We start from the raw sequence: 10660 nt of genomic DNA on the forward strand, positions 1-10660 counted from the left end.
AAAAAAAAAAAAAAAAAAATATATATATATATATATAACAACACAGACAGACACACAATGTAGCTGTGATAATAAAACCACATGGAAGTGTGGTCAAGAATAGAGAATGTTAAAGCCCAATGAAAAGACAAGCCATAGACCGGAAGAAAAGATTTGCAGGAAAAAAAGTTTGCAGCTCTTATAAAGAGCCATTGTTATCCAAAATATACAATAAGCTTTTTCTTCAAACTCAACTATAAGAAAACCAACATGGGCCAGACACGGTGGCTCAAGTCTGTAATCCCAGCACTTTGGGAGGCCAAAGTGAGTGGATTGCCTGAACCCACAGGTTCAAGAACAGCCTGGGCCACTTGGCAAGACCTCATCTCTACAATAAAATTAAAAAAATCAGCCAGGCATGGTAGCGTGTGCCTGTAGTTCTTGGAAGGCTGAGGTGGAAGGATCATCTGGGCCCAGCAGCTCGACACTAGGGTGGCTATGAATGTGCCACTGTACTGCAGCATGGGCGAGGGAGTGAGGCTCCAATTTAAAAAAAAAATTAGCTAGGCAGAAAGGCAAGTACTTGTAGTCCCAGCTACTCAGGAAGCTGAGGCAGGAGGATCACTTGAACCCAGAAGTTCAAGGCTTTGATTGCACCACTGTACTCCAGCCTGGGTGACAGAGCAAGATCCTGTCTCTAAAAAAAGCAAAAAAATCAAACAGCCCAAACTTTAAAATGGGTCAAAGAACTGAATAAATCCCTTAACAAAGAAGGTACACAGTTGGCAAGAAAGCACATGAGAAAAATGCAATGAAAACAACAAAGAGATACCACCATAAACCTGTTAAAACGGCCAAAATCCAGAACAGTGACAACACCAAATGCTAGCAAGGATGTGGAACAATAGGAACTCTCATTAATGAATGGTGGGAATGCAAAATGGTGTAGCCATTGTGGAGGATAGTTTGGCAGTTCCTTACAAAATCAAACATTCTGTTACCATACGATCCAACAATCTCACTCCTTGGAATTTATTTATCCAGAAGAGTTGAATTCATGTCCATACAAAAACCTGCACATGAATGGCACAATTTGGCAATTATCTATAACAATTCAAAACTGCCATACTCAGGAGCAACAAAGTTATCCTTCAGTAGGTGAGTAGATAAACTGGAGTACCTTCATCAAAATGGGATAGTACTCAGAGAGCTGAATAATACAAAAACTGTTAAAGAATATATAACAAAATAATTTTTAAAGTGAGCTACCAAGACATGAAAAGACAAAGAGGAATCTTAAATGCATATTACTAAGTGAAAGAAGCCAATTTGAAAAGGCCATATACTGCGTGATTCCAACTATATGACATTCTGGAAAAGGCAAAATTATGGAGACAGTAACAAGGTCAGTGGTTTGCCAGGGTTTGGGGTAGGGATGAATAGGAGAAACCCACACTGAGACACATCATAAACTACCGAAAGTCAAACCATACAGAGCAAATTTTGAAAGCAGAAAAAAATGACTTACTACACAAGGGAAAAAAACGAGTTGATTACATAGTTAACTTCTCACTAGAAACCATGGAGGTCAGAAATAGAACAACAGAAAAGTAGAAAGAAGAACTATGAATTTAGAATTTTATGTCCACCAAAGCCAACTTTCAAAAATTAAAACTTCAATATATGATACTATTAAAAAACTGGACATCTACATGCAAAAAAAAACCGCCTCAACCAAAACCTCTCACCATGTACAAAAACTAACTAAAAATGAATCATAGATTTACACATAAAATCTTAAAGTATAAACTTATAGAAGAAAATACAGGAGAAGACCTTTGTAACTTCAGTTAAGGAAAGACTGCTTAGATATGACATCAAGAAGTATATCATAAAAGAGCAAAATTGATAAATTTCATCAAATCTAACACTTTTTAACTCTTTTAAAGACATTGTCATGAGAAAAGATACCAGAAATTGTGAAAAAATATTTACAAAATACATAAAGAACTCTCAAAGCTTAATTAGAAAAAAATCCAATTTAAAAAATGGGCAAAGATTTGAACAGACATCACTAATGAATATATATGAATGGCAAATAAGCACAGGAGACTGCTCAACATCATCAGTCATTAGGGAATGAAAGTTAAAACTACAACGAGATACTACCACACACCTATTAGAATGGCTAAAAAAATATTTTTTAACTAATATTACTAAGTCCTGGTGCAGATGAAGAGTAATTGAAACTCTCATGCTTTGGTGGGAATGCAAAAAAGTATAATAAGCACATGGATAAAGACATTTCAACTTCAGTCATCATCACCAGCTACTGGAACTAACCAAATGTCTATCAACTGGTGAACAGATAAATAGAATTGTTATACCTACACAATGGAACACACTCAGCAAAGGAATGAACTTCTGCAATATGCAACAACACAGAGAACTCTCAAATGCATCATGCTGTTGTACGATTACACTTAGATGACATCTGGAAAAAGCAAAACTACAGGAACAGAAAACAGATTGGTGGGAAAGGAGAGATGATGCACAAACCTACGATGGGGATGGTAGGCTCCTGAGAGGGAACAGAGAAAGAACAGATCAGAGAGACAGAGTGAGTGAGTGAAGACCTTTGCCTACACCTTCGGTCAACAGGACTCCAGTCCCTACAAGAAGGTGCAGTGTCAGGGCATGGCATCGCATCTGAGCACAGGCACTACACAGGTAATCAGCATGACCTTAGACAAACACTTCATCTTTCTGCACAGCTAGGATATAGGGGTGTCGGGAGAATTAAATGAAACAATGTATACTAAGCACTTGGAACAAGTCCCAGAACATAGGACATGCTTCTTACGCACTTGTTGAAGGGCCTGCAGTATGACATGGCATCAACTGTCCACCTGTGTCAAACTGAGGATCTAGGGAGGTTCATCATTCTGGCTCCTTTCAGCCCCCAGAGGCAACTAAGTTTACTTACTACTTCAGGCATTTGCTACTTTGCTGTGGAGCACACATGTGCCATATGCCTTAAGCTAATTTAAACTAAAAATTATTTCATTGAGGATTTTTTGGAATCCACAAATTTAATAAGAAAAGAAATTCCAATCACTGCTGGCCACTGAATAGGCATTACTGGAGTGAATTTCTGTTCTTTCAATTTATCAAATGCTTCTTTTGCCTCTGGGATAATCTGAATAAACAAGCGCAAACAAATGTAAAATTTTGTTCCTCAACTCTGTCACAGCTTTTCTAGTAGACAAACGATCAGCAGACAGATGACACTAACCAGTAGAAAATGTGGTCGTCCTGAATGTCCAGAAACAATCGCTCAGCTTCACATACTGGTGTACCCTTGAGTCTTCTCTCAAGTCCCAGACAACAACTGAGCCATGCACTGTTCCAGCAAACAGCAAAAATGCTTTCAAAGGGCTAAAGCAGCAACATGTGACCTAAAAGTTAAAAGCAGGCAGAGAAAGCTGATGACTGAAGACTACGAGAACCACGTTTGCAGAAGTTACCTTTACGTAGAGTGGTAGCCGATCCTTTCACTTTACAGTGTCCCTTGTGGGACACAGTCCGTAGAATGTGGACTTCTGCATATAAAATGTAACTTGCCTGAGCGCCAGTTCCCTCAAATGGAAGGTAGGGATAACAAACAAACCCATCCTGTAGAACTGTTAAGATCACAAGATGAGAGGCCTAACACATATTTCATCCGGGTACGTGAAATGTGCTCAATAGTCCTACCCATTCAGCTGAGCCTCAAAAACAGCAATCCCATCCCATGTCTTTTTTTTTTTTTACATCTTCAAGCCCTCAAAACCGATGCCCATAAAAGCTGTTGTTCTCTAGAGCTTTTGTGTAAATAAATGGTTTTGAGGTCAAGGAACACATAAATAGGAAAATACAAACACACATTTTCCCAAACATAAAAAGGCAATTCCCTTGGCCCACCCGGTCCTCAAGTCAAGGTGCCAGCACCTGGGGCTGAAGAATGCATGAAACTAAGGAAGGATGCCATGTGATAGAGCATTTCAAACTATTGTAAGAAATCTCAGGGATATTAAGAAAACATTAAAATATCCAGAACCCAAATAGTGGAAGACAAAAAAATGTATGTCTGGGACCCCAGAGTTAATATTTTTATTAAGCCTGTAACTACCTTTATTACATAATTTTCAATAGACCTAAGATGCTGCTCTGTGATAATTCTGAATTTCTCAGTCTGAGTTGATCCTTTGAACTAAAAATTTCTAGAGTCAAAACAAACACACTTACATGCTTTGTCACACCTGCAGCAGAGCTGAGGGCAGTCGTGGGAGGCAGGGAGTGGTCGATGAGTCCCCACCCACCTCCTAGTCCCAGAACCCTCTCCTTCTATGCCTTCATGGTCCAGCCACCACCTGTGGATGGACACATGACTCTTAAACACATGACTCTCCTCCTGAACTTTACCTTAGACTCACATATCAGAACCTTCTGGGGCCCCAAAGGCTGCCAAATATCCCACACGCAGAGGATGTGCCTGCTGTCCAGCAGAAGGGAGAACGCCTTCTCAGGCAGACCATGAACAGAGACCACTGTCTGCCTCTGAATGCAAGAGGCGTGCAAACAGGACACTTTTCGATCTAGGGATAAGGAAAATATAGTTGCATTTCAGTGATCTGCCAGAATCCATATTAAATGAACACGCTTCAGAATACTCAGAAAATTTTCAGCTTAATGAAGGAAAAAACCTGGTCCTTTCAAAACTATACATGATAACTGGTCATAGCCTGTACCTGAACACTGTCCAAGTCAACCTTATGGTTTAGCTAAAAAGAAATCCTACAGGCCGGGTGCGGTAGCTCAGCCCGTAATCCCAGCACTTTGGGAGGCCGAGGCTACAGGATTGCCTGAGTCTGGGGTTTCAAAACCAGCCTGGGCAACTTGGTGAGACCTTATCGCTACAATAAATCACAAAAACTAGCCAGGTGTGGTGCCATGCATCTGTAATTCCAGCTACTTGGAAAGCTGAGGTGGAAGGATCACCTGAGTTAAGCAGGTTGAGGCTGCGGTAGCCGTGAGTATGCCACTGCACTCCAGCCTGGGCGACAAGAGTGAGACTCCAACTCAAAAAAAAGAAAAGAAAGAAAGAAATCCTGCAGACATGGTACGATGCACGATTCACACAATAACCAGGCTGCCCGAGCAGGTGCTTGGATCAGAATCTAGAGCTGGAAGATACACCAGAAATGACCCAAGCTGATCCCACTTGCTGTGGAGATGCCAGTGTGAGGAACTGCAGCGTCCAGACCATCACACACCACATTCTCCACTAAATGCCGGGGTGCTGAGCTCTGTTCAGAAGTTCCTCAGTTCTAGCAAAGGACAAAATTCCAAAACTTCACTGTTGGCGGCACCTGCCCACCAGCTCCCAAGAGTCAGAATCAGCAGAATATGCTGATGGGTGTAATGAAGCAGAAGGATGTGAAGTCAGTGGTTGGCAAGGATTTTATCATCTAAAATTAAACGATGCTGCTGGGAGGGATGAGGTGAAATGTAGAAAGCTTGCACCTTCCTGGTCTGAACTGCACACACACATGCATATGCACACGCATGTGCACACACACACAAACCAGCCCCTCAGCTCATGCTGCTAAAGGCCACATCATCCAGACCTGGGTCACAGCTGCCCTTCCAATTTCAGGGAATCCCCCCTTCTACCTCGACACAATCACTAATAGCCACAGCCCTCTGGGGCCGCTTCCACTATCCAACATCAGCTCTTCTTTCAGGAAAAGTGCTGCATTTACTTAATAGCTGTGCATTTCATAACCATTTAGTATGTGTGAAACTGTGTTACCATTTTTACTAGGTTCCTATATTTTTTGTGACACTGATGAAGTTTATGAGGGTTGTGCTCTGACCCCAGTTTTCCCATAAGCCCTGTGGTTTCTATTGGTAGTTTTCTATAGTGTAGGGATAACATATACTTCCTGTCATAACAGAACAGACTGGAGCAAAGCCAACACGAGTTCTGACCCGCTATGAACACCCTAACTGCAACTCCCACTGGCCACCATGATGCCCCCACTCTGTCCCAGCTTGAGGTGTGCCCCAGTCTCCCTGCCTACATGTGTGGACCCTCCTCTGGAAGCTCTCTGATCTTGCGGCCACTTTCTCAGCTCCCTCTGGTTTTCACTCACAGTAAGATCTCTACCAGAGACCGTACTTAGTCCTTACTAATATGCATATATTATATTAGTAAGGACTAATATAAGAACAGTGCATAAATCAAGAACAGTGCATATATATATATTTTGTTGTTGCTGTTGTTTTGAGTTGGAGTCTCACTCTGTCGCCCAGACTGGAGTGCAGTGGCTGCTCCGGTCACTGCAGCCTCCACCTGCTGGGCTCCGACAATCCTTCTGCCTCAGTCTTCCAAGTAGCTGGAACTACAGGCATGCACTACCACGCCCGGCTAATTTTTTGATTTATTGTAGAGATGAGGTCTCATCAAGTTGCCCAGGTGGGTCTCGAAACCGCGGGCTCAGGCAATCCACTCACCTCAGCCTCCCAATGCGCGAGATTACAGGCTGAGCCACCAAGCCCGGCTATAATATATATTTTACTTGTTTAGCCAGTGTAGTCTATTTAACCTACCAAAGTATAAGCTCCAGGAAGGCAGGATTTCTGTCTTTCCTACTCACTGTTGAATCCCAGCTCCTACAACATGCCTAGGACGCTATAGACACCTGCTAACTAACTGTGGAATAAATAAATGAATGAACAGGATATCACTGGCTGCAGCATTCTGCTATACCTGCTTTAAATAGTGATGATGGTATTGAGCAGATTCTGTGACGGCTGAAATATCACTACATATGTGCATATGTGATAATAGGAATGAAATCCTAATTTCACAAAGGCAAGACAACCTACTTATTCTGTCAGCTATCTTCCTCCATGTCATTTTTCTTCTACCATCTCAATATCCATTTTACTAAAACACAAAAGTAAGCAAACAAGAAAAAACTCTACCTTTTTTACATGAGGGAAATTGCTTAAGAACACATAGACAGCCGGGCTCGGTGGCTCAGCCTGGAATCCTGTGCCTTTGGAAGGCGAGGTGAGTGGATTGCCTGAGCCCGTGCATTCAAGACCCACCTGGGCAGCGAGACCTCATCTCTACAATAAATCAAAAAATCACCCGGGTGTGGTAGCGCATGCCTGTAATTCTGGCTACTGGGAAGGCTGAGGCGGAAGGATTGCCGGAGCCCAGCAGGTGGAGGCTGCGGTGGCCGGGAGCGGCCGCTGCACTCCAGTCTGGGCGACAGAGTGAGACTCCAACTCAAAAAAAAAAAAAAAAAACACACACACAGATATCATTTGTTTCTTATGAAGAAGTTTAGATATACATATCGTTAAAGTCTTCCTATATTTGCTGTTACTCTACTCTGCATTGGTTCCCTGAGAACAGTGCATTTTTCACATCCTACTTTGGGAGTGGAAATGTGGATGTCAATGTTTTAAATGCTACAGGAACAATGATTTATTATTTTCCTAACAGGAATATATAAACAAAATACACCCAAGGAATGTGAAGATTAATAATGCTATTAATAATGCTGTTAAATTAATAATGCTATTTTGTTCATGTTAAAAGAGAAATATAGCCAAGCGCAGTGGTTCAAGCCTGTAAACCTAGCACTTTGGGAGGCCAAGGCGAGAGGACTGTCTGAGCTCAGGGGTTCGAGACCGGCCTGGGCAACATGGTGAGACCTCGCCTCTACAATAAATCAAAAAAACGAGCTGGGCATGGTAGTGCGCGCCTGTAGTTCCGGCTACTTGAAAGGCTGAGGTGGAAGGATCGCCGGAGCCCAAGCAGGTTGATGCCGGGGTGAGTGAGACTCCAACTCCAAAAAAAAAAAAGAGAAATATACATGAATCAAAATGTCTAAATAGTAAGTAGGATGGCAGAAATGCCTGGAACAAGTGGCACCAACTGCTGTGGTTGGACACGCGCCCTAGAACACATTTACACCATAGCACGCTGAAGCCTCCTGCAGAGATGCTGACTCCCCTGCTCTAGTCAGGCCTTCAGGCCAGCCAGGATAAAGCTATCAGTTACCCCAAGAGCCACTTTTACAAAGTGGTTACTAGCTTAAGAAATGTAAATTTGGTCTTGCCAATTTGCTGTTTGTTTAAACTAATTTAAACAATTACATGCTTCCACATTGAGTTGCTAATAGAGTTAAATAAATAACAATTCCATGCAATTACACTTTCTGTTTGGTATCATGTGTTTCATTTGTTTAGAACCTTATGTTCTCTAACCACGGGGTAACTTAAAAATTTAATAAGTATATCTATATTAAATGTTAAGCACTTAACCTGTACTTCATCTATATCTGCATTAGTAATACAACTTCGACCTCAATACTCTCTCCTGCTGCTTCAACTATTTCTTCTATCTATTTCAAGAAAGCAAAAGAAAATAACTGGGGGAAAAATAGGATTTCAAACAAATATAGAAAATCTCAATTTCCATTCATTTAAATTATTGTATGTCCCTCTTCTAGTCATCTTATAAAGGTTGTTAATCATAAACTTAATGTATGCTTTTAAGGACAAAAAAACTAACCATTCACTTTTGAGTTCTGCAAAAACTCAGTCTTTCTCAGTTTTATATACAATAAACCCTATCACGTTAAAACAGGATGTAATACCAAAGATTATTACTTCAACATGAATGTTTAGTAGTTCGATTTAAAACCACATTCCAGAACAGCCTCTTACTTTGCAGAAATGGCAAGCTAGTGTTCAACTGAGAGAAGCTATCACTGAAATGCAGGGTGTTTTCCTGAGTCCTGAGATTCCAGTTTGGTTCAGCTGCCAACCGGTCCTCTTCCAGCAAGACAGCAATCACCTTTCAAACACAAGTGAGCAGTCTGTAATAAAGCACTTTGCAATAGGTTCTCTTTTCCCAAAAAAACTACCTTTTCATCTTATCAATATCTGAAAATACCTACTTGACTTTCCACATCACAATAGTTAAAAGAAAAATTACATGGTTTTTTCTGTACAAACCAGGACACTAGTAATAATATAAGATTAATTGAAACAAACTCCAAGCTGGGCTTGGTGGCTCAGCCTGTAATCCCACGCCTTTGGGAGGCTAAGGTGAGTGGATTGCCTGAGCCCGCGGGTTTGAGACCCACCTGGGCAACTTGGTGAGACTTCATCTCTACAATAAATCAAAAATCAGCCGGGCGTCGTATTGCGTGCCTGCAATTCCGGCTACTTGGAAGGCTGAGGCAGAAGGATTGCCGGAGCCCAGCAGGTTGAGGCTGCGGTGGCCGGGAGCGGCCACTGCACTCCAGTCTGGGTGACCGAGTGAGACTCCAACTCAAAAAAAAAACCAAAACTCCACATTCAAGCCATTTTTGACTTTACTTTTTTTTTATACTACATACACTTCAAAAAATTACAAGGAAAAAAGGAAGATGAATATCCAATATTCATGAGAGAATAAAGTAGTGTAAATAAATGTCATAAACATTTGAGTCTCCTTTCAGGTAGGTTACTAGACTTTGGGAAACACCTAAAGTGTAATTGCTCCAACAGGGTAATGCTTAGAATTTGGCAAGGAAAAGAAAGAAGACTGATTAAAAAACAAAAACCAGGATTGGTGTGAAAAAAAAGACACAGGAAATGTTCCCTAAGAACAGAAGGATGGAAGCGAGGAAGGCAGGAAGAGTTTACCAAACTGACAGAAGAGAATATCGAAGGCAGAAATTGTTAAGGGAGAACTGACAGATGAGAGTGCCGAAGCTAGAAAATGTGTAGTCAGAACTGACAGGATCTGTGTGAAAATACAGGGAATGTTTAGAGAAGTGACAGGATTGATGTGAGGAAGTCAGGGAATGTTTAATAAGACTTGACCAGATGAGTGTGAGGAAAGTAGGGATGTTTAGTGACAAATGACAGGATGGCAGTACGACAGGGAATGCTCAGTGAGGACAGGATTTGTGTGAGGACGTCAGGGAATGTTTGGTGAGAACTGACAGGATTTGTGTTGAGGAAGTCAGAGAATGTTTAATGAGAATTGACAGGATTTTTCTGAGGAAGTCAGAGAATGTTTAGTGGGAACCCACATGATGGGAGGGAGGAAGTCAGGGAATACTGAGTAAGAATGAACAGGATAGTAGTTAAGAAGGCAGGGAATGTTTAGTGATGCAGAAACTTTAAGTGAGAACTGTCAGGATGGGTAGGAGGGAGGCAGGAAATAATTAATGAGGATGACAGAATGGAAAGGTGGAAAAACAAGGAATAGTGAGTCAGAACTGACGGGATTAAGGAAGCTAGGGTATAGAACATGAAGGAAAGCTATGTGTTCAGGGGCGATCCTCCCTTAGCCTCACTCAGTGCCCACCCATCCCATGTCCCCTCTTCACCTCACAGTGTTCTCTCATCTTAGTGTACAAGAACTTTCATTAAACAAATCTGAGCCAGGCTCGGTGGCTCAGCCTGTAATCCCGCGCCTTTGGGAGGCTGAGGTGAGTGGATTGTCTGAGCCCGCGGGTTCGATACCCGCCTGGGCAGCGAGACCTCATCTCTACAATAAATCAAAAATCAGCCAGGCGTGGTAGCGCGTGCCTGTAGTTCCGGCTACTGGGAAGGCTGAGGA

The 10660-nt window shown here is 41.9% G+C and overlaps 1 protein-coding gene across 1 annotated transcript in view; it reads right to left on the reverse strand.

Moving 5' to 3' along the window:
* The window catches only part of WDR60 (WD repeat domain 60), a 119712-nt gene that overhangs the window by 30033 nt on the left and 79019 nt on the right, over positions 1-10660 (reverse strand). The window contains exons 15-17 of the mRNA XM_008067147.2: positions 8770-8899; positions 4444-4616; positions 3275-3437 (exon numbers count right to left, since the gene is read on the reverse strand). Coding sequence (XP_008065338.1) covers positions 3275-3437; positions 4444-4616; positions 8770-8899 — 466 coding nt within the window. The remainder of the gene's footprint in view (positions 1-3274; positions 3438-4443; positions 4617-8769; positions 8900-10660) is intronic.

Source organism: Carlito syrichta, unplaced genomic scaffold, assembly GCF_000164805.1.
Source record: "Carlito syrichta isolate Samal-C Ts95f unplaced genomic scaffold, Tarsius_syrichta-2.0.1 Scaffold309314, whole genome shotgun sequence".
In the NCBI taxonomy this organism is placed as follows: Eukaryota; Metazoa; Chordata; class Mammalia; order Primates; family Tarsiidae; genus Carlito; species Carlito syrichta.